The sequence below is a fragment of the Ictidomys tridecemlineatus genome, chromosome 15 (assembly GCF_052094955.1).
Source record: "Ictidomys tridecemlineatus isolate mIctTri1 chromosome 15, mIctTri1.hap1, whole genome shotgun sequence".
Taxonomy (NCBI): domain Eukaryota; kingdom Metazoa; phylum Chordata; class Mammalia; order Rodentia; family Sciuridae; genus Ictidomys; species Ictidomys tridecemlineatus.
Genome location: NC_135491.1, coordinates 43173810 through 43197849, shown reverse-complemented (window position 1 = coordinate 43197849; position 24040 = coordinate 43173810). Strand labels below are relative to the sequence as shown.

Genomic DNA, 24040 nt, shown 5'->3' with positions numbered 1-24040 from the left:
TTTTTATTTTCTTTGTTTTATTTTGGTTTATAGTGTTAAATAAAAATACAAATTTTTAAAATGATTTTTTTCATTAGTTAGCAAAATCCTTTGTTTCTTCACTATCTTTCTTTTTAAAAGATAGCATTATATGATTGTTATATCAATAAAATTAGCAATTCTTTAATATTAATTAATATTCAGTTCATACTCTAATTTCCCCTTGGTCTCAAAATATCTTTTTACATTTGTCTTATTCAGGTCACAGTCTACACGAGGTTCACCACACAAATAACCTCCTTCCATTCATTCCTTTTATTTTATTGATTTGTTAGAAACACTGGGTCATTTGTCTATCCTGTGAAGCGTTTTACAGTCTGGAGTTAGCTGCAAGCGCCCTGGTGGTGAGGCTTTACTTGTTCCTCTGTCCCTGTCTTGTGTGTGACCTGGTTATTGGCTCTGGGGCAACTCTGGCCAACAAGCTTCTCCAACAGTGGAAATGTTTTCTGATCTGTACTGCTCTGTGTGCAGCCATGAGCTGCAGGTGGCTACTGAGTACTTGTAGCGGGCTAATGTGATTGAAACATGGAACTTCTTATTTTATGTAGTTCAGTGGGTTTAATGTCCAGTAGCCACATGTGTTTGAGACAGCACAGCTCTAGAAGCATAGTAATACGCAGGTTCATTATTGAGGCGAGGGCTTCAGCCTCAAAAATGGGTTAGTTCAGTGGAATTTGAAGGCTGACGTGCTCATGTTAGCAGTTGCTTGTGTTTTCCCCCTTGTTTCATCTTATTGGCTGAATAACCTGGTGGGGAATCATAGTAGGATATTATCTTATCTTTGTAAAACATCTTTTTAAATTTTTTTACTATATTCTCTGATCATATTTATCTTTTCAGTCTTCATTTAATGTTGATTGTCGTTGCTAAAACAAGTTTAAAATCACTGGTACTCCTACAATTTTTAAATTTTTCCCCTTAAATTTCCTAACCCTGGGCTGGGATTTTGGCTCAGTGGCAGAACCCTTGCCTTGCAAGTATGAGGCCTAGGTTTGATCCTGAGCATCACAGCAAAATAAATAAATTAAATAAAGGTATTGTGTTCATCACAACTAAATTTTTTTTTTAAATTTCCTAGCCCTTTTTATCATATCTGTATTTTTACATAGTCACAATTTTGCTTGATGCTTGACTTCCAACATTATATCATAAAATATGTTTCCTTTTCTGAATAATCTTGCTTTGGGAAGTATGTTTTATATTTTTCACCCCAATAGTATCTTATTCCAGAGCCAAGTATTTCTAGATACTTTCTGGCTTGAATTTGTGAGAAATTTCCCTGGCTTCACAGATCACATCTGAACCCCGTCCTGCTGGCAGGTGTTTTTGAAGAGAGCCTCACAGTCCCTACATTACAGTTTTGCCCTAGCCCATGAAGAAGCGTGGCGGAACTCCAGGTGGTTTCTACTACCCAGACTCAGTACTATTAAATTGAAACTTGTCTCTTTGCATCTTTAAAAAGAGCAAGTCAATCTTGAAGTCAGGCCAGACTGGATGAACCACCAGGTATTGATGGTATAGTCAACCAGCACTTAAGCAGTTTGGTCTTTTTCCTGAATTTTCATCCCTTTTATAGTTCACAGAGGCCATATAGTATGACTCAGGCTATTGGGGTCTAGTGCCAAAGCAATAACAGAAGTACCAGTGTAGAGGATCCAACTGTGGCCAGGTGTTGTGTTTGGCTTGTCACCTACATAGTTCTGCTTGTCTTCCAGAACAGCTCTGGGGAGAAGGGGCTGCTATTCCACATAAGATACATAGGAACACAGCAGTTCATCTGAAGTCATAGTATTAGACCCTAGGCTGGCTATGACTCTTTTTTTTTTTTTTTTTTGGTACCAGGGATTGAACTCAGGGGCACTCAACCACTGAGCCACACCCCCAGATCTATTTTGTATTTTATTTAGAGACAGGGTCTCTGAGTTGCTTAGCACCTCGCTTTTTGCTAAAGCTGCCTTTGAACTCACCATCCTCCTGCCTTAGCCTCCCAAGCTGCTGGGATTACAGGCATGTGCCACTGAGCCTGGTTGCTGGCTATGGCTCTTAATCAGTGTGTTATAGTCTTTTCATAAATAAGACAGAAGTTAAGTCTGTGAAACACTAGGTAAGTAACTTCATTTTCTTTGCAAGAGGTTTAGGAGAAAATTCTGCAGTGACTTTAGTGACATAGAGGTTTGAAAATCTAGGTAAGAACATGTGTTCGCAATGTCTGAAAATAATGTGCTTTAAACCTTACATATGGAGGTGAGGAATGCTGGGGACTGCATCAGTCTCAGTACATTTAGACCCTTAGGGTGCTTTGTCCACACTAAGACCATTGTGTGAGTATCTTTTTAAAAAGATGACACTAGAGAGGCTGGGGTTGTGGCTCAGTGGCCCAGCATGTATGAGGCACTGGGTTCGATTCTCAGCACCACATATAAACAAATGAATAAAATAAAGGTCCAGCACTATCTAAGAAAATGTTAAACAACAACAACAACAAAAGATGACATTGGAGGGCTGAGGGTGTAGCTCAGTGGTGGGGCTCTTGTCTAGCACTTGTGAGGCTCTGATTTCTAACCCCAGCACTGCAAAAAATTAAAAAGATACCAGGACACTAAACAGTAAATAATGGCTGTTGTTTAAGTCAGGAATTGGTGATGTGGTGGGTTAAAACGTGGATTTTGTTGTGCCAGTTTGCCAAGCAACCATTAACCATGAACTATTATTTTTGTCTTCCTTTGTGTGACCAATATCTCTGTGTCTTCAAGGCTGAGATTCAGGGCCATTGGAGGTTGCATGTTGTGAGTCCTGTTTTGGAAGTTCTTCAGTTGATTTTCAAATTGTTCTTTTCAAATTATTTTTATTTTTTTGTTTAGGATTTGGTCAACACTGGACTCAGCACTTTCTTTTTCTTTATTGCCTCAATTGTACTGGCTGCTTTAAACCACAAAACCGGAGCAGAAATTGCTGCTATGGTAAGAGAACTTGAGTTGGTAAAATGCAGGCTGACTTCACACCTCCTGTGACTTTCTATCCTGTGTCCTCTGGCATGTGTCCTACTACTTATCCTCCTTAAATTCTTTCTTGAGTGTGGAGGCTGATGTGGAGGGTGGGGAGATGCGTGGGACCTGCTCTCTCCCCACACACCAGGCTTCTGTGTTGCTGTTGATTCACAAAGAACAAGTTTCATTTTTGTTGTTGGGGAGAGTTAAAAAACTTCTCTCCCAGTGCCTCGCAGTAGATTCTCCAAGCCTTACCAAGTAATTAAAACCCCACCGTGTCTCATCTGGAGCTGCCTAGGTGAGTGGCAGCAGATGGGGGTGGGATTTGGAATTCAGCCCTGTGGCTTGATTTGAGGCTTACATGTGAGACTCTTATTATTCTCTCTTCATCACATTTTGTCTGCATTTCATTCTCACATTTGAGACTAAAGGGCATGAAGATACACACAGTAAAAGAGATACTTATGTGATTTTTGAAAAAGGTCCAAAATGTATTTGGAGAGTACCGCAGTTTAACCCAGTAAACAACAACAACAAAAGATGACACTAGAGGGCTGAGGGTGCTTTACTCAGGGATGCTTTACCACTGAGCTATGTCCCCAGCCCTTTTTATTTTTCATTTTGAGACAGGGCCTTGCTAAATTGCTGAGGCTGGCTTTGATTGAGGCAGGATTTTCTGTGGATCACACGAGGAGTATCTCTACCAGGTGTGACAGCCATTCATTCCACAGGGCTGTAGATGGGGTGCAGCTAGAAGGAGCTGCATCTAGCTGGGGTCCCCATGAAGCCACTTGGATTGCATGCCTGAGGTGAATTGTGTCTTTGTATTTTAGATATTTGGCTCCTTGGCCACAGCAGCCTATGCGGTGAGCACGTTCCTGGCTGTGCAGAAATGGAGAGTCAGTATCCACCAGCAGAGCGCCAATGACTACATTCGAGCCCGCACTGAGTCCAGAGACGTGGACAGTCGCCCCGAGATCCAGTGCCTGGACACGTGAGGATTGCTGGAGTCCTCCTTCCTCTCATCCTCATGCCCATCTTTCCAATCAAGTTTTCTTTCCCTTGGCACGTCAAACTTTCATGTGATTTAGTTGAATTTTGTCTTCTTAAGTTCACTTTGGGAAAGGGCATCCAGAGTGGCCCAGTGGACAGGTGTGTGGTGGCCTGAAAAGACCCATGTCCTCGAGTGTTGGGTGGCTGTGGGAGCCTCTGGCCGCGCTGACCTCCTGTGTCTACTCTAGGGCTTAAGTGTCCCAGAGTGCAGGCTCCCATCTGACTCTGAGCCATCCTGTCATGTATTTGTGATGAGTCAAGACTTTGGGTTAAATGGGGCTGCTAAAGAGGGGAAATACATGTCAAGGAATGAAGGTTAGGGTTAAAACAGTCACCAGTGCTCTGGGCAGGATTGAGTCTGGCTACCAGGATCCACTCTCCTCATCTTCCCTGCACCTGGTGTCCAGGCAGCTAGCACATCCTGAAGGCCATAGGGGACTCTGAGGGTTTTGGTGATGGATGTGCTGGTAGATCTTCTGCCTGGTCATAACAGGACAGGAAAAGCTGGTGTCCTGTGGGGGGACAGCTCCACAGGACTGCCTGATTCACGGGAGAGTCACTTTTTCTTTCCTACTCTGCTGAGAAATCACTTGATTCTTCCTCAAATGAATCATCTTCCTGAGTCCCAGATTTTTTTCCAGGAATATGGAGACCACCTTGTTTTCCAGATTCCTGTCTACCCTAAATACTTTGAGAATGAATTGTGGGGTGTCTGTAATTTTACCGACTCAGGTAAAAGCCACAAAAGAAACAGTACATTTTAGCAGCCAAAGCACTTGCCTGTTTGCTGCCTTCATGGACCACATTTGTGTTACAAATTAGCACACACAAACACTTTCCTCTGTTTTAGGGGTGTGTGTTCATTTTCTAAGTGAGTTCTAAAGTGATTCTGAGTAGATTTGTCCAGGATTTGAAAATACTTGAATTTGCACCAGGACACGTCCTCCCACTGACATTTCAGTAGGCACTGATTGTTGCCCTGGGGGCCTGAGCGCCATCACTATCAATAGCAGCTCTTGGGAGTTGTTGGGGGAAGTCCTAGTTACTTAAGGTTTTTGATTGATTCTTGATAAAAGTGAAGATTTGTGTGTGTGTGGTGAATGAGAGGGTTAAATAAGACCCTATAATGTTATAGTTTTGTTGTTGTTAAAAACTAATATCTTTTAATGAAAAATTTGTTTTAGTTTGTCAGGTTTTCACTCTTTAAACTGTTTAATGTTTACAGACATCACTGAAGCTCTCATATTTTGTGTTTAGCCCTCACCAAGGAAAAGGTACCACTGGTGGGAGGATTTTGTAGTAGTCTGGAGAAACCCCAGGATCTTGTACTGAGGACTGTTTATAGCTTTAGCAATGTCTTGTGAGGTAGACAACCCGGAAGAGAGAAGAGGGGTGGTATATGTTTGGGGTAAGGAGAGGAATATTTGTAGGAAGCCCCCTCCAGTGCACGTGTGGCATTGTGTTCTTCAGAAAAGAGCAGCATCCTGTTCAACAGTGAGGATGGGTGTCTGCTAGACTAGAACTCTACAGGAAGTGGTGCCAAGCTGTGCCTTGTGGTCAGGTTAAAGGTTAGCTCCCTAACCCAACATCCAGTATAGATCAGTTCTGGTGCACTTCCTGTCCAGACAGTGGCCCAGATCACATGTTCAAGCACAAGTCTGCATCAGGGGATGACCCAGCTAGTCTTGTGGTTACTCCCCTCTTCTCCCACAGAGGTCAGCCTGGCCTGGTTACAGCTGGGTATAGTGTGCAGTGTGGCTGATGGAGCCCTCTTCCCGTGCCTGTTGTGAGTCAGTACGTAGCATGCTTCACAAACTTTGAACCTGTGATATGTAATGATGTGTGGGAAGCTGATGACATCTGAATTTTATTTATTCATTTTACATATTTGTATGCATTGATGAGTGAGTCTACATAATCAAAACTGAGGTTATCTTCCACTTAAAAAAGAGAATTCCACTTAAAATAGGATCACAAAGACTGAGGCTTGCATTGGATTGGGCCTACTTGGAAGGACCATCCTGAACTTTATCAGATATCTGCTGGGAGTCAAGTTACTTGGCCTTTTATTAAGGCTACTTTTGAAATGAGACTGAAAGAGAAAACCATTCAGGCAAGATCATTGCTCAAGTTTTCCAAGTCACTTCAGTAAAACCAGTTTATCATCTGATGAAAGGAGACTGTTGACTTGCCTCCTAATATGTACTGTCAGCTGAAAAAAGTTCTGAAGCCAATCAACACCAGAAATGCTGAGGCATGATAAAAAGTGATGATGCCTATACTGAGAGAGACTTTGGAGTTAATTTGCATCTTAGTGACAGAATCTTTGGACTGTTTATGTCCCTGTAACTACTTAATATCATTTGTCATGAGGCTTCTCCATGAAGTGGCCTGTACACTTTCTAGTTGGTGTAGTGCATAGCCCTGTCTCCTCACATACCCATAATGTGGTGAGGGAAAGTTATGAAGGGAATACAGCTGTCTACTGCGAATGTAAAGAAACCTGCATTTTTCTTATGTTGCCTCTGTGTACAAACAAAAGACAATCTAGATTTGGAGGTCTTAAATTGATCTCTTAGCAAATTGAAGAAGCAGTTTTGCAACTAGTAGTTCCAGTTTAGACCAGTGTCACTTAGGTTTGAGGTATTTTAAGGCTAAGGCAACCTTAGATTTCTGTTTTCTGGTGGGATGAATTGGCTTTCATTGTTGGAGTACAACTTGAAGGGAGATGTGTTCCTGGAGATGTGGCAACCCGCAGCACTTGGTAGAACCTAAGGCGGTTTTGATGGATGCAAACACTGACATCTTCAGAGGAAGTTTATTTTGACGTTGATTTTGTTAGCTGGGTGCTTTTCTTTTCTGATTCCTTTACCCCTTTTTGTACTGCTGAAGACATGGAAGGCAACCCCTTTTTCCTTTCATACAGAGAGACTGTTGCCATGAAAACCTAAAAATGCTTGTTGGCCTATGGTAAGGGCAAACAGATTAAAATCTTCTCAGTGGAATTTGATTTAAAACAAAGAGACATCCAAGGGAGATTGTTTTTTATCTACAAAAAAAATGTAGTAATGACCCTACTTCCAGCCCACATCTTTCTTAGCAATGGTCACTGAAGTGCTGCAGTTGGCTGCACAGCCACAGGGAAATCAGCAAGGGCGCCAGACTCTGAGTGCTTGGCCCTGGGTCCACTTTACCATCCCCTGCAACAGGCCAAGGGTATCTGGCCTCCAACCTGGGCTAGATGATTCTGGTAAGAGCCTTGTGAAAACATTCCTACTCTCTTCAAGTTTGCAGTTTTATCCACCTTCTGTAAAGCTTTCCTAGTGACTCAGACGTGGGTTAAGCCACAGGCATTCTCTGAGGAGAGGAAGCCCTAACTCTTATCTGCACTTGTATGTGAATTCTTGCTTGCTGTGAATGAGCCACAGATAACCCTTGTGTGTGGCCCAAGCTCACCTCTACTCCTAGTTTTGCATGCACTATTTGGAAGAAACCCCTTACCTATCAATGTGCTTTCAGAGGTGGACCAGGGTCTCATGTCTGTCTGTGCCAGATTTCTTATGGGTAGGTCTTGGGACCTGTCCTAACCAAAAAAGAAAAAAAAAAAAAAAGGAGCATGAAGACTTGTGGCCAAGTTAGTATTAAGTGGTTACTGCTGTGCCATCTGTGTCCAAAACAAAGCAATCATGAAATCATTGTGCCACTACCTGATTGTCATTTTCTCTAAACCTTGTCTGTGGAGCAGTAGCAGAACTGGTAACAAACTTTCTAGGCTGAGAGCTGCTAGGCAATTTTCATGAGCAGAAGAAAAGTTGTTTCTGGCTCTAGGGACTGCTGTTACCTAGGAGGTCTCCAGGTGCCTTTTAAGTTTCTTGAGAATTTGCAGAATCCAAGTCTTTCTGTTTCCTTGGTCTGTCTGATTTTGATCAGTACCCACTCCTAGGACCAACTAGGCAAGGGACTTGGAGGGCAGATGAGGTCAACACAGGGGTGGGTGAGAAGTGAGAAGGAAGGGAAAGGGGGCTTTTGTTGGCACCAGGTGTGTTTATACCTCAGGCTACTTAAGGAATGTGTTTTTGGCTCACCACCTTCCTATGTTCTTATGTTTAGAAGGGTGAGATCTTGGGTTTCAGAATCAGCCTGAAGACAAGAGCTGACCATTGGGGACTGGTGTTCCTCCATGCTCTTGCCTCCTGGCATCTACTCTGGGTTTGACCTGGCTCAGATGCACCCCAGGAATGACATAGACCTAAGAGGGCCACCCTTTTGCTTTTTAAACTTTCCTGACTCTAAAATCTTTCTTCTCAGCAGATAACTTAAAAATCAGATCTCTCTGGTTGAGAAAGTAATTTGAAATATTTGACTTTTTATGTTTCCTTTATTTATAAACTATCTCTAAAAGTTACCTTCAGCATGTTACATCTAGAATAATTTTTTTCTGAAACCGAATTTTCTTCATGACCGTAAACATTCGCACACACCTTGGCTTGAAACAGAGGCAGCCGTCTTATATTTTCCCTTCTTTTGTCTGGAATATATTCTTTTTCCATTTGAATACAATTTCTCAACCTTTGGAATTCTTTTCCTTTCTAGTTTTTCTTATTCCATAAATGTAACAGTAAAGAAAAGAATGACCCACTAGGACTGAGGATGTGGCTCAAGTGGTAGCGCGCTCACCTGGCATGCGTGCGACCCGGGTTTGATCCTCAGCACCACACACCAACAAAGATGTTGTGTCTGCCGAGAACTAAAAAATAAATGTTAAAAAAAATTCTCTCTCTCTCACTCTCTCTTTAAAAAACAAAAACAAAAACAAAAAAAAAACAAAAACAAGAATGACCCACTAGCCCAGTGAGCTTGAATCAACAGGCAGCTTGCCCAGAATGAAGTTTAGCAGATTTGTTTCACTGAGCTAGTTGTTCACACACTGTGCTGAGACTTGAACTCAGGCGGGTCTTTGGTGAAGGGTTAGTACTGCTTGGACTCTGGTGAGCTGTTTGTTGGAACTTTTAAGGTTCTAATTCTTATGGTAAGAATGTGTCTGGCACTATCTTAATCATCTTTGTTGATGTGATTTAGGGCAAGGTCTAGAGTTTCTTTTCATAATTATGCCTGAAAAAAGAAATGGTGTGAAAGAAGGTTCTGATGATTTGTGGGGTTCAGTAACAATCTGAACCATCTAGTGTGAGTTGTCTTGGATGCTGCTGCTGACACCCCATTGAAAGTATCCCCTATTTATAAGGCAAGGCACCCAAGGAGTGACCAGGAACTAAGGACAGTGAAGGGAGATCTGGTGCCCACCCAAGGCCAGGCCAGGCCTAACTGATGACTGCTTCCCTCTCCAGACTCTTGTTTTGCCTTTCCGATTTTTCCCAAATTGATATTACAAGTGTCAAGCTTTCCTTCTCCTCTCTGTGGAAGTGTAGAATGCAAATGTTCAGGCCTTGAAGGGAAAACTGCCTGGTCCCTGGGCTGGGGAAGACATGGGCAAGGACAGAATGACAAGGATTTCCCCCAACCCCATACTGACCAAGGTCCAGCTGGGGCCGCCTGCTTCCAGCTTTCTCTTCTCGACCTCTTAAAAATGAGTTTTCAAATCACAATGAAGTTGATCTATTTGCATAAAATCAGTGCTTTTGGAACTTGACTTAGTTTGACGTGGTTCCCTCTAAGAATGCTAGGGATTAAAACTATTTGTATATGTTGAAATTTTAGGCAAAACACTAAACTATTTATTACAGGTATGACTGTATTTTTTTTCAAAGCAGTTAATTCTGTCTTTGTATATTTTAAGATAAATAATCACTTCACCTTTGGTGCCTTCCATGTGTCATATAAGCACTCTTGTCAATCATGGAATTGGAAGAAAAGATGTACATTTAGTTAAAACAGATAACACTATTTTTGTAGTATGATTTGACTGTGTCCTTTTAATATTGCTTTCCTTTCAACAATGCTGGTCTTAAGGTTTGGGCCACTTTTCCTTTAAACTTAATATGTATTTTAAAAAAGAAAATAAAACCAAAACAACAACAAAAAAAATTTCCCTGCTACTCCTGTCTCTTCTCAGCTGAATGTCCCCCACATCTTGTTTCTGCTTATTTAAATAGTCTGAGAGTAATAGTACATTTCTGTGAAACAATTATGAGTCAGTATAATTGCATTTGGCATTATTTAATCCTTTGCTCAGTTAGAAGAGACTAAGTGTCACTCACCTCAAACAGTAAGAGGAAAGTGCTTCCAAAAGAAAAGGTCACCCATGCCCTGACTTCCCATTCATTGAGTCTGAAATGGTAGAAAGTGTGTGTTTGGCTCCCTGTCCCGTTCCCCTGGGAACCTGAAGGTGTTCTAAGGCCTGGAGTCTTCCAGGGTAGTCTGAGTGTCACTTGGTTCCCAGAAACACAGTAGCCTTCTCTAGGCAGCACTTCCTCTCAGAATTTATGTAGGTTCATGGATGACCTGGGTGTCTCATAGCCCTCTTGGGGTTTCAGGCCTGGATGCAGTAGCTGCTTTGCTGCGAGGAACGGGTGAAACCAGGGCACAGGCAGACTCTATAGTGGCTCCTTCTGCTTTCCCACCCTTGTAGGACTGAGGATGTCTGGTCAAGGATAATCTTGAGCAAACCAGTTGAGCCATTGCAGAATGAAGGTACATATTTACTGAAACATGAAATTGTAGCTTTATTTTTTTTGTCCTTCTGAAGATTCAAAACATGTAATTCTATAATGACGGAAGTCCAGTCAAAAGCTAAATAATAACTTTCCAACAGATCATTCATCGGTACTTCAGCTAGTGGCACTTTTGGGGGGCAATGTTAATTGCCCCACTTTGCTTGTGGAAAGTATTTTTGGCAGTTTATGGACACAGCTGTGGGGCGTTCTGAGGTGATGGCCACTGGACAAATGTTGGTTTGTGCTGTTTGGGACAGAGTTCTATCCTGGCCTCTCAAGTAGACATGGGTGCTGTGGGGTGAGCCTCCTGTGGCTCTGACTGGCTCTTGGGTTTGTTCCTACACATTTGATGTGGTTTGTGGGCCCCAAAGCATTTGCTTCTGTTGATTTGTTCCTGACAGCATACAAAGCCTAACATTACCCTAGATCTTCCCCCTTTACTTCTTTTGAAGGACCAATTTTTCATGGTACTTGTCTTGATTGTTTTCATTGTTCAAATCTGTATTTTTGTATGTAGAGGGAAATAATTTTCTCAACACTAATCGCTAATAAATATTGTATTAAATTGTCATGAAGGAGTTCTTGTTTAATAAATGAACATATAAAAATGCTATTGTCTCTTCTCTCTGCCTTGCTGCCCCTACCCCCCAAAAGGCTGTGGACCCAGCTTCTGAAATGGTCTTGCTCAGTGGAGGTGGAACAGAGACCCAGTCCACAGGATGCAATGGCCTCTGTGATACCAGCTCTGCTGGACTGGCAAGGCGAAGCAGAAACTCCACCAGGGACCTCTGTCGGCTTCTTCCCATTCTACTTGTATCACATTTTCAGGACACTTTGTGTGTGACAGTTGCCTCTTCCCATCAGCCTGGGCCAGACACTCACCAGGGTCCTCCAGGCTGCAACTCAGGTACCTTGTTCAAAATGCCTAGGGTCTGGCTGCTGTGGGAGGTTATCCTGATGTGTGATAGGGCCCTGGGCCAGAGTCCTACCCTTTCTCTCCATTTACTTGACTATGAGATGAAATAAGAGGATCAAATGCTGGCCAGATTCTTATGCTAGGCCTGGCATATGAGTGAATATGCATGCCTTGTTGCTAAGACCTATAGCTGTAAGGGTTCACTCGTGTGTTACCAGTTTGTGCTGAAGCATGCTAGGATATTGTACACTGTTGCTCTGGGTGGTGGAAGAGTTTTTCAATCACACTGCAAGCAGGTAGTCAGTCTGGTTTAATCCATTAAACGCTTTTTTTTCAGGTTAGGAGATTCACATGCATGAGAAGAATAAGGTTATAAGTGCCCAAGACATGGGTCAGAACTTTGGCTCATTCATGAGGCCTCTTGCCTCACAGAAAATGCCATTTGTTAAAGCTGCTTTTGTATAAAAAATTATAAAAAGGTACAAAATGCCATCAAAGATATATAACACTAAAAAATCCTTAGGCAAATACAGAGGGCTCATCTCTCATGAGGTGGTCAGTAGACCTGCCCCAGTATCCAGAAGGAAGGATGATGAGAACATTTGTCACCAGAAAGGTTTGGCTGGGCCTGCCCAGCTGCCCATGACATGGTCACTGCCATGGATCAATGGGTTTCCTCTGTGTTGCCCTGATCTGTGCATCTGTGAGCTCCTGTCTGAAACAGGGTTAGACTTGGAACAGTTATCTCACCTGAAGATGTTTCCAAGTGTGAAGTGCTGGGTGGGTGTCATCCACTCCTGGACAGTAAGGCCAAGGTCAGTTTCCTTCCTGTTTCACAATGAGGAAGGAACTTGTGCTCCTTGAACAAAAGATTCCTTACCAAAGTGCTGTGTGAGCAGGGGCACTCCATGCAAAGGCCACGGGGCCCTGGTGGGCTGGCCTGCAGTGGTTCTGTCTCTGTTCACGTCTGTTATCTGAAACAGGCCATCCCCCTCCCGCCCTGACTCAGCCCTGCAGCCGGAGCTGACTGCTGTGGCAGGCAGTAACACAGCTCTGTCTGCTGCGTCTCTTTGTGCTTGTCTTTAGTATTGAGGTTGAAGGGCTTAAGGTATGCAGACAGGAATGGGAAGAGGTGGAATATTCAAGATGCCCTCACTTGTGGAGTGGTTCAACAGCACTAAGCCAAGGAGTGCAGTCTCATGTGCTGGGCTCAGGAGTGTAAACTTGAGGCAGTGGGGAGGGCCATTGGGCAGTCTTCCTCCTGACACATAGCTTCCCCTGGACATGCTTCCTCAGCATGTCAGGCAGGTGCTGGCCTGAAGGTCCTGTGTGGTTCAGGTTGCTGGCATGGGCAGGCCTTCAGTCAGAGTCAGAGTCGGAATTCTCCTCTGAAAGGAAAGCAGAGAGGAGTCTCTAGGGCAGTAGTGCCTGGGAGTAGTCCCTGGAGAGGCACAGCTAGGTCGCTAGGTTGCTGGCAGGAGCCCCAGGCAGTCTCTGAGTAGGGGATGGGGTGGGGGGATGGGGACACTTCCACTCCAGACCGAAGTCTGGTTGCCCCTTCTCTATACCCTCACAAGACTCCAGAGGATGTCCCCAATTTATTTAGCAGGAGAAGGCAAAAATAACTACTTCCTTATTCCCCAAATTAAAATATACCGAAAACTCAGCAGTCCATTTTTAGCTGTTTCATAGTTTCAAATTTCCTCCTCCTTCTTGTTTGATATTGTAATCACAGTTTTATAATGTTAAGGGCCTGTCAGTGAGGTATGACTCAGGGTTCCTGAAATCCCACTACTGAAGATCAGAGCCCTCTGGAACTCCCCAGCCCAGGAAAGGAGAACACCCCACTCCTGCCCCAACCCCAGTGCCAGTTGCTATTTAAGATGTTTGTCTCCTCTGTGGCCAGCCCAGCACTCTTAGAATCTTCAACCTCATCTTTGCTGCACAGATCTCCATGGCCCTAGAGCCCAGCTGTTGGGAACCTGGTGATTCCTAATAAGCATGGGTCCCACCTGGGACAACAGGCACTCAGTGGGAAGGTCTCAACTCCAAGGTGGGGCCTATAGGCCTTGAGAGCTCCCTGTCTATCTGCCCAGCTATGAGCACTGATGGCTCCAGAGAATTGTCTCACCGAGACCAAGCACCCTATCCTCTGCTTTCCTCTCCTCCCACCAGCCCCATTTCTTCTTCCTGCACACTACTATACATCCATCAAGACCCAGCTCTAGGGTTTCCAGGGTTCCTCCATTAAGTCTCTGGTTACCTCCATAAGGCTGGCACACAGTGGACCACCCTCAGTTGCTTTATTCTTACCTGTTAGCTTCCATTTTATTGTAATTGGCACCCCATTTGGAGATCTTCCCTGATACCTCCTCTTGCACCCCTAGTATGGCACATGCCCTGCTATGTCCAGTGTAGCTCTGCTTTGGGGTTCAACTCCTGTTGGGACTGAGTTTTCAAGTCCATCTGTGCATACCTAATGCCAGCACATGATGGTCAAAGAAGGGGTAACACAAAGGCCTGGGCAAGCACAGAGAACACTAGGATGGTGTGAGGTTGGTGCTCAGCCAAACATCTCATCAACCCAGTTGCAAGGTCTCTGAGCTGCAGTGGCCTCTTTTTCAAGTCTACCTGGGGGCAGGGCAGAGAAATGGGCAACAGGCCTTGGAGCCCTTGAGGAGGACTCCATTCCTGGTCAGCACTTATATCCATGCAGTCCCTCCTGCCTCTCTGGACTGTGACTGAGGCAGGCCCTGGAGAGGCTGCAGTTCCAAACTAGCTGTGGCACCTCCTGATAAACCTGTGCAGAGCCCTTGACACAGGCCTTGTGCAAAGCGTAAGCATGTAAAGGCAAACAGTATGGCTGTGTTGTTACAGACAGATCAATGAACCTTCCAACTTTCAGCATTTTTTTTCTGTTTTTTAAGAGATCAGGTAATATACATGCTCGCCTTTCTGAGTTGGACAAGGATGGCTTGATAGGCCAGAATGTTTATTGTACTTTTCATGGGAATAAAACCCAAACACTCCTTGGTTTGCCTGGGAGCTGCAGAAAAGGATGAGAGATTGGCAAAACCACCCTAAGATACCATCTCACTCCAGTAAGATTAGCAGCCATTATGAAGTCAAACAACAACAAGTGCTGGCGAGGATGTGGAGAAAAGGGTACTCTTGTACATTGCTGGTGCGACTGCAAATTGGTGTGACCGATATGGAATGCAGTATGGAGATTGCTGGGAAAGTTGGGAATGGAACCACCATTTGACCCAGCTATTGCCCTTCTCGGACTATTCCCTGAAGACCTTAAAAGAGCGTACTATAGGGATACTGCCACATCGATGTTCATAGCAGCATAATTCACAATAGCTAGACTGTGGAACCAACCCCAATGCCCCTCAATAGATGAATGGATAAAAAAAATGTGGCATTTATACACAATGGAGTACTACGCAGCACTAAGAAATGACAAAATCATGGAATTTGCAGGGAAATGGATGGCATTAGAGCAGATTATACTAAGTGAAGCTAGCCAATCCCTAAAAAACAAATGCCAAATGTCTTCTTTGATATAATGAGAGCAACTAAGAACAGAGCAGGGAGGAAGAACAGGAGGAAAAGATTAACATTAAACAGTCATGAGGTGGGAGGGAAAGGGAGAGAAAAGGGAAATTGCATGGAAATGCAAGGAGACCCTCATTGTTATACAAAATTACATTTAAGAGGTTGTGAGGGGAATGGGAAAAAATAAGGAGAGAAATGAATTACAGTAGATGGGGTAGAGAGAGAAGATGGGAGGGGAGGGGAGGGGGGATAGTAGAGGATAGGAAAGGTAGCAGAATACAACAGTTACTATTATGGCATTATGTAAAAATGTAGATGTGATTCTGCAATCTTTGTAATGTTTTGAATAACCAATAAAAAAAAAAAAAAGGATGAGAGATTGGGTCCCGGGTCCCTGGTCCCCGGCCGAGGCAGGCTAGACTACAGAGGAAGCAGGATCCAGGGAGGTGGTTACTCTGGATCCCAGGTGGAGAACTGTCCTGAGAATGACTGGCTACCCTGAAGATTCGTCTATGATGGGAGCCTTGTAGGGCCAAAGGTCTGGGCATGTGTTCAGCTTGCCCCTCCTTGAAAGCCCCAGGCCCTAGGTAGGACAGGTTTTGTGACTGCATGAGGGGATATGACAATGAGGCTATAAAAACACTTCCTGGCCCTATGTCAGGTTCAGATTAGCAAAGTGTCCCCAAGGGAGGACAAGGCCCCAATAGTGATCCTAGAGGTGTTCAGCTGGGTTCCCTGGCAGAAACCTCAGGGCAATCACTGACCTTCTGCCCTCTGGGCTGTGTTCTCCTCTGTGGTGTCTCCTTGTTTGAGGAATTTGGCCACGTTGTTAAAGATCAGGTAGAAGTCAATTGCAAACACGATGGTGGCGAAGAAGCCAAAAACCTGTGGGACAGACGCAGGGAATGTGGCAGGGGACATTGCTCAGGGTAGATAGAGTACATCACTAGAAGCTTGGAGTCCCTGGTCCAAGAAGCTGGGCATGGTGGGGGGTGGCACTAAGAAGCTGCCCAGCCAGATAGGCACAGACCCTCTAAATAAGGGGAAATAAGCTGTGAGCCTGGCTTGACAATCAGCGTTTTAAAACTCAGGGCAGAATAAATAAGAGGACTCTGGAATAGTTGAGACCTGCAGGGATCCCAAGAGGTCCAAGCAGGAAAAGGATATTCCCAGGTCCCACCCCATCGAGTATCCAGAGAAGAATCAGAGCTTCAGAGGGGGACACTGCTTGGCACCCTCTTCTCAGAGGCAGAGCTGCTGCTCACCCCAGCTGCTTTGTAAGCCCCATCTGAGTATTTGGCGACGGCTGTGATGGAAATGACGAAGTAGATCAGGGCAGCGGTGACACAGCGCAGGAAGTCCTGGGGAGAGAGGGGCATGGCCACACCATCCTGAGCTCTCTGGAGTGGGGCACAGAGTGGAGGGGGCCTGGCAGCCAGGTCCTGGCATACCCAGGTCCAGCAACTGTGGAGTCCTGCCCTGTCCTGAACCTTGTCATCCCTCCTGCCACGCCTCCTGTCAGGGCTGACACTGCCCTGACCCTGACCCTGCTTGCTCTATGGCTTGGCCCTTTGGTGATGGTGAAAGCTGGAAATGTGGTCAACCTGTTCCTTTCAGATTCTCCAATAGGGAGACCTGGCCCTTGGCCTCGCTTTGCCACACACTGTGGCCAATCCCTTTATGGATCCTGGTTTCTGCTTATGGATGGAGGAGCAGCCCTCCCCAGAGGGTGAAAGGATGGATGCTGGAGGTAAAGCCAAGAGACCAGGGTTGGAGCCCAGCCTTTGCTGTCTTTTTTCTACAGCACATTCATTTAGCAGAGGCCACTGGCGGGGGTCTGAGGCTCCCAGGTGATCAAACAATGCTAGGATGCCATATGTTTAAGTCTGGGTAAGCTCTGCAAGTAAGCTAACCTGCCCTGCCTCTGAAAATGACTTGAATTCCTGTGGCTGACCTGGGTTCCACGACCCCACTGGGAGCAACAGCGCCACCTGGTGGTCAGAGACGGCCTCCAGCCAGGTTCCCTGCTTCACAGATCTGCCTTGCAGATGCCACAACCTGCTTTAGGTCCAGCTGCTGGATGGTGGGGCCTGGATTATCTGAAGATTACCAGCTGCAAACTGTCCCACCAGTTCTCTGAAGACCGGGCATGGTTGAAATGCAGGACTCTGGATTCCTCATATGGATGCTCTGTGATGAATATCATCAGAGCCCACCCCTCCCTTTTGATTTCCCTGGTCCTCACCATCATGGGCCAGCACAAGCCCTGCCACTTATCGTTCAGCTGCATGGCATCAGCAAAGAGGAAGTAGAGGGCCAGCAGAAACTCCAGCAGAGGCACTGTGAGGAAGGCAGACGCTGAGGATACCACATAGCAGATGAAGGTGATAAAGGAAAGACCCTGTAGGGAAGTAGGGCACAGTCAGAGCCTCTTCTTGCCTGGTCCAGGCCTTGCAGTCCAGAATATCTCAGTCCTGTAGCTAGAAATGGCAGAGCTAGGATGAAAGCCCTCATGAAGCCCAGGCCCACACCCAGGCAGCCTCAGTCCTTCTGGGCATGATGCTGAGCCTTGGCCTTTGCCAGCACCCAATCTTGAAGCCCCACCCTCCCATGTGCATCCAGCCCCCCAGGAGGCCACTTCCTGGGGCTGCTTACCCTTCCCCTTACTGGCTTTCTGACAGAATCCACCCAATGCAAATGGTGCCTAGCAGGGGCAAACCAAAACTAAATAGCAACCAGTTTCAAAAAAGTAACATCCAACCCCCAAGATATGGACTTTTTGCTGAATATAAATTTTATCTGAAAAACAAAAAACAAATCTTGATCTGTTAATGATATGCATGCTGAAGTGTTTACAGTTGAAATGTACTGAGGTTTGCAATTTAGTTTGCATCAAAACATAAAAATGGGTTGGAGATAGGTGACAAAGCAGATATAGCGAAGTATTAACCACTATACAATCTAGGTGGTGGATGTATGAGATGAATAATATAAATCTTTCAGCTCTTTTATGTAGTCACATAAAATTTTCTTAATAAGAAGGAAAAAACTACCCAGGGAAGGTATGTTGGCCCTGACATCTGGGCCCTGCTGTAGCCTGCATACAGCCAGCCTTTATGAAAGGTGGAGCTAGCTGTACTTGAACATAAGAATCAAAATGTTCACTGCAGCTTTGCCCAAAAGGCTGTAGGTGTAGAGGATGCTGAGGCCCCGATAGCCCTGCAGATGGTGTGCAGTGCAGGGCAGACCAAGAACATGGGGCTGTTGGATGGGTCAGTGGTTCCTCTGTTCCCAGGGCCTGCTGAGACTCATGGGTATCTCCTCTGATACTCACTGGCCAGGCGCTGTTCACAGCCCTTATTCATAGATGAGCAGACTCTGACACACAGCTAATAAGAGGCACCAGAATTTGAACCAGGGCTTGTTGATCTGTGGGCCCTGGAGGCCTTCATCTACCCTGGTTTCTGTCACTGTGGTTGGATTTGAGAATGTCCATGGCTGACTAGCTTGAAGTGGGGCTCAGGGGTTGGCTGTGTGGAGGCCTACAAGGACATCAGATGCCCCACAGGAAGCACTGTGGCTGTTTCAAACAAATGAGCTGCAGGAACTCCAGGGAGTCCCCAGGGCACTCTGGTCTGCCCTGAACAGGGCCATGAGGGTAGCTAAGCCTCCCCAGGGGCCCACTGCCATCTTGGACAGATTGGAAATGAAGGCAGAGGGGCGCTGAAGCTGCCAGGTTCTGCCAGGAAGGCAAGGCTCTGCGCGGCCCTGTCCACAGCTCCTATTTCCCCAGCCAAAGGCTTTCTTGGTTCCTCCCTTTCCAGCCTCCCATGCCCCCTCAAACTGAATTCTGGGGAACCCACCTTGATTCCCATTTTATTATTCCCTCATTTTTGGTGGCCACTTTCTTCCCTCCCGCTCCTTATCCAGCCTTCCCATTTGCTTGGGCCTAAGGGTGAGAGGAAGGTGACCAGGGGGAAGGAGTGACTAGGAAGATCTCCCTTGTATCCTGGGTACCCACCCCTACCCTTCCTTCCTCCTCCCTTTCTCCTCCTCCTCCTCCTGGATTCTTGCACTCAGTTAGGCCAAAGGGCCTGTGACCCTGGCTGGCAATCTTACCCCCTACCCAGGAGGCTGTGCTGGTGGGGTGGGGCTGGAGGTCCAGAGGTGAGGGGGCAGGTAGAGGTGGCCAACCTGGAGGCTGTCCCTGGGAGTGTAGTCCCTGGGTCTGCCTGTCGCCTCACTTGGGAGCTAAGTAGGTGCTGGGCTGCTGACCCCTGCGCTGCCCCCAAGTCATAAAAGGCTGTAGAACCACCTCTTGCCCTCTGCCATGGGGTTCCAGGGAAAGGTCCTGGGGCAGAATATTTCCTCAATCCCCACACTCCTCCTATAACTTGGCCCCTCAACCAAGCCACCTGCTGAAGCCCCTAACTGCTTCTGCTGGCATTCTCTCCCCAAATCCACAAGTGGGAATGAAAACAGGTATTGTCAAGTTGCATAGTCCCTCCTCTGGTCTCCCTCTGCCCGGCCTCTTCCTCCTCCCCCCTCCCGGAGGCCCCTCGCCAGTCCCAGCCCCACACGCGACAGTGTGGGAGTTATCAGGAGTGTCGGAGGGACAAAGAAGCCCTGCCCGGCGGGGTGGGGACAGAGGGGTGGGGATCTGCGGGAAGGAGGAAGGAGCCTAGCCAGGGCCGGGAGGAGGGAGATGAAGTCACCCCGCTGGCTCCCGCCCCCCACCCCGAGCCGCTGGGGCTACCCGCGCCCCCAGTGCGAGATCCAGGCCTCACCCAGTCCCGGGGCCGGGGCTTCCCACTCAACGCGGCCTCCTCCCAGCCTCTGGCCCCAGCTCGAGGCCCAGGCGGAAAGCAGACCCTCCCCCACGGCCGCGAGTCCTGAAGGTCCAGCAGCCAGATCCTCTCCGCACGCTGCCAAGCGGGGTTCCCGAGGGCCCAGAGAGGGTGGAGGCGCCCGAAACCGCACAGCGCCAGGCCCGGGGCGCTGCGCCCGCGGGAACAAACTCCTCACCAGGGTCCCCCACACCGCGTCCTCTGGCCCCCAACTTGGGCTTCGCGGATTGAGGAACTCGGGGAGGACTGGGTTCGGGACCCGCCTCGGCTTCGGGTTCAGTGAAGCCTTCCAAAACTCGCGGGCGTCGGTCCAACTTCGGGGGCTTTCAAGGGGAGGCGCGAGTGGGGCGCCCAGATGGGGATGGAGCGCGACATCCGTTCCCCCGCCACCTCGACGTCAGCCTCCGAGAGGAGCCGGGCGGTCGCAGCCCGGCGGGGCGCGGAGGCCGACGGGCGGGGATCGGGGCGGCCTCGGCAGGGTCGCGGGCAGGGTCCCGGGCAGGGTCCCCGCTGCACTCACCGACTCCGCCAGCAGGAGGCGGCCTTTGAGCGAGCAGAGGAAGGCGCGCGCCGGCAGCAGGGCGCGGAGCCCGGGGACCGCAGCGCCAGGCCGGGAGCCGCCCGCGGCCTCGGGCTCCGGGTCGGGGTCCGGGTCCGGGTCCGGGGGCCACATGGCAGCGGCTGCAGGGCCGAGGCTCTGCCTCCCTCCTCACTCGGCGCCTGGGAGGGAAGCGGAAACCCAGACCGTGCGGAAGGAGAAAAAGGCAAGACTGGCCCAGCGCGGGGTGCATCCCGTGCCGCCCCGCCCCCGCCCCGCCCCCGGGTCCCCTCCTCTCCTCTCCCTTCCCCTCCCCTCTCTCGCACCCGGGCCACCAGGCCGCCCGGTCAGCCGCCGCCGCCTCGCTCGGCCGCGTAGACCCCTTTTTCCCGCCCCTGAGCACCCGACGGAGCTCCCGCATCCGTCCCTGGGCAGGGTTGTCTGCAGTCGTTGTCGTCTGTCGAACTTCTTGCCCGTCCCCGTGCCCAAGCACGTAGGCATCTCAACTGCAAAGACCCCCGCCTCGTCCTCCCTCTGCCCTGGCCCTGCGTCGGCCTCCAGCTCCCCGCTCCATTCCCTCCTCTTTCTCGGAGCTGGAAGTTTCCCTGCGACTTCCTTGGTCAACCTGCGTCCGTCCTAGTGCAGCGCCTCCTCCTTCCGGGCCTCTTTGTTGGCTGCCCCGGGGCCGGGGTTTTCCAGTGCATCCCGGGGGACGCCCACGCATCGCTGCTGTCCCTATTTCTCTCCTTCCCACCCCCATCTCCCCCCCCCCAGTCTCTCTCTCTCCCCCACCCCGACACACACCACGTGTCTCCAGGGCGTCTAGAGTTCAGCGTCCTCCTGGCCTCTGAAAAGGGCACTACCATTTGTCCTGAGTCGCACAAATAGAGACTGGGGGTTGTCCCCCTCCACCCTCACCCTCACAGTCAGTCCACTACCAAGGCCTATCCAACTTTCTGATCTTTTTTTTTTGGGGGGGGGAGGTACTAGTAATTGAACTCTAGGCTGCTCTACCATTGACCTACACCCTCGACTCGCCCATACCAGCCTTTTTTTTTTTTTTTTTTTCAATTAAATTTTTGAGACAGGGTCTCAGTAAATTGCAGAATCTGGCCTGGAACTTCCGACATTCCTTCCAAGTCACTGGGATTGGAGGTGCTGACCTCAGCGCCTCCTTCGGTCCATTTCTTACTGCTCCTTTCTTCCTGAATTGTGGTTGCTCTTTAAAAAGCATCTTGCCTTCCTCCTTTGGCAGCCAGAAGGATGATTAAATCACCAATCACAGTCACTTGCACCACCACCACCCTCCCCGAAACCAAACCAAACCAAACCAAACCAAACCCAATCTGGGCAACTTCCCATCTTGCTCAGGATTTGGTGTACACAAGATAAACGCCCCTGTGGCTCTTTCCTCCCTCCTCTCTCCCAACCATTGACCTTCTTATAGTTTGTTTAACAAACCATGCTCCTTCCTGTCACAGGGCCTTTGTTCATGCTCTCTCTTCTACCTGGAATGCTCTTTCTCAACTTTTTTTTTTATCTGATTAAATTCTTATTCCTCAGGGACCATAATGCAGTGTCATTTCCTCAGAGAAGTCTTTCTCAACATTCATCTGTTCATTTAATAGCAGTGCTGGAAGCCCAGACTGTGGAGAAACTCTACTGTTTGGGGAGTTACAGGGGAGCAAAGAGTCCTAAGTAGTCAAAGAATTCCAAATAAGATGATTCCTGGTAATAGGCGTCTACTGGCTCAGAGGACAGCCAGGCCAGTAATATCAAAGAAAGGACTGAAGAGGAAACTGAGCAGAGAAGGGGCAGGTTGGGGTTGCGGAGAACCTGGTGTTTGGATTTTATTTACAATTCCCTAGGCAAGAGGCCAGGTGGGAGTCCTAAAAGAGCAGAACCCTGTTCTGATTTGTTATTAAAAATATGGCTCTGACTGTATCTCAGTCATAAGAAGGTAAGAACCCAATTTTTTAAGGTTTTTTAAATATTTGAACAGATATTTCACCAAAGAAGGTATATGAATATTCAATAAAGTGCAAATATGCTCAGCCTCATTAGACATCTAGGTATGCAAATTAAGACTGCAGTGAGATACTACTATATATCTATTAAAATACCTTAAAATGGGGGAGCATTATTAAGTACAGGTGAGGATGTAGAGTCACTGGAACTCTCCTATACTGGGGATAGGGGTTGTCAATTATTATCACTGCTTTGGAAAAGTTTGGCCATTTCTTAAAAAGTTTAATATTGGCTTACTGTGTGACCCAGCCATTTTACTCATGCTGTTTACCTGGTAGAAGCGAAAGCAAAGCATGTGGGTGTTCAAAGACTTAACCGTTACAAACACAGCCAATGTATTTTTAATAGTCAACTCTGAAGTCTTGACTTCTTCTTTCCTGTGTGAGCCAAAGGACAGATAACTCCTCCTGAGATGGGAAGGAAGTTATTCTTGCTCCCCACCCCCCAGGATTAGAGGAAAGGGAGAAGAGGAAGGGGAAAATTATCAGTTTTAAAATAAGCTATAAGGGGAGGGGAGGGGGAATAGTAGAGGTTAGGAAAGATAGTAGAATACAACAGTCACTAGTATGGCAATATGTAAAAACGTGGATGTGTAACCGATGTGATTCTGCATTCTGTATACGGGGTAAAAATGGGAGTTCATAACCCACTTGAATCAAATATATGAAATATGTCAAGAGCTTTGTAATGTTTTGAACAACCAATAAAAAAAATAAAATAAGCTGTAGTGGCACAGTACCACTGAGGAGGGGAATATTACTTTATAGCACTCTTTGTAAGAGTATTACTTAATTACTGGTCTCTAAGAGTGTCCTTTAAATACTTGTTTAAATTGTAACATTTCTATGCTAGGTTTTTTAGATAGATAGATAGATATTAGAGATGTAAGCTTACAGTTATCTTGGGAAACTGCTGCCTGTAGTGAAGGCCACTTTGTGATATCACTCGCAGGTGTTTCTCTGCCTTTGTCCTGCATTAGTGAACTGCTTATCGAGAGAATTCCTGTGCATGGTCTTTGGTCACATAGGCCAAGAATTCAAACCCACCAATGTTGTAATACCTAAGAAATGAAGTCACATTTCTTATAAAAGTCCCATGTTACCTCAGCTCAGGGTCCAGAATTTCAGAGCACTAGCTAATTTGGGTCCACTGGCATAACTAATCTGAGTTCTTCAGCCCTGAGTGGTGCTTGATCTCTTGCTGAACGTGATTTCCACAACAGCACAGTTTATCTGTCTAGTTTTTTGGCTGTTAGGAACATTCCAGTATATTGAAACTGGAGTTTAAGACAAAATCAGATTCTCTGCTTCTGCCAGTGGATAGGATCTGTGTAAGTTATAGGATTCTGCAGCTGAGAAAGCCCATTCTGATTAGCAGCTCTCAGTGGCAAGCTGTGTCTC

General features: G+C 47.0%; 2 protein-coding genes across 3 annotated transcripts in view; one reads left to right on the top strand and one right to left on the bottom strand.

The window, feature by feature from the left end:
* The window catches only part of Cmtm4 (CKLF like MARVEL transmembrane domain containing 4), a 59787-nt gene extending 48426 nt beyond the window's left edge, over positions 1-11361 (top strand). The window contains exons 3-4 of the mRNA XM_078032437.1: positions 2901-2999; positions 3860-11361. Coding sequence (XP_077888563.1) covers positions 2901-2999; positions 3860-4024 — 264 coding nt within the window. The 3' untranslated portion in view covers positions 4025-11361. The remainder of the gene's footprint in view (positions 1-2900; positions 3000-3859) is intronic.
* Positions 11362-11961: 600 nt separating this feature from the next.
* Cmtm3 (CKLF like MARVEL transmembrane domain containing 3) lies at positions 11962-21345 on the bottom strand. 2 transcript variants are annotated; one of them, XM_078032439.1, is made up of 6 exons: positions 20939-21345; positions 20595-20794; positions 17473-17628; positions 16493-16588; positions 15992-16112; positions 11962-13054 (listed from the first exon to the last, which is right to left on the bottom strand). In XM_078032439.1, the coding sequence occupies exons 2-6, from the start codon at positions 20745-20747 to the stop codon at positions 13026-13028; spliced, it is 555 nt and encodes a 184-aa protein (XP_077888565.1). In that variant the 5' UTR covers positions 20748-20794; positions 20939-21345; the 3' UTR covers positions 11962-13025. The 2 variants fall into 2 exon arrangements, with proteins under 2 accessions (XP_077888565.1, XP_077888564.1); XM_078032438.1 differs by lacking the exon at positions 20939-21345 and having other exon boundaries at positions 20595-20878.
* Positions 21346-24040: the final 2695 nt, after the last annotated feature.

Coding starts and splice junctions, on each gene's coding strand:
- Cmtm3 (XM_078032439.1), bottom strand. CDS start 20,747: ATGTGGCCCCCGGACCCGGACCCGGACCCCGACCCGGAGCCCGAGGCC. Junction 17,629..20,594: donor GCCTCCTGCTGGCGGAGTCG/GTGAGTGCAGCG, acceptor ACTTCCCTACAG/GGTCTTTCCTTTATCACCTT. Junction 13,055..15,991: donor CACAGCCCAGAGGGCAGAAG/GTCAGTGATTGC, acceptor CTTTCCTTTCAG/AGGAGAATTCCGACTCTGAC.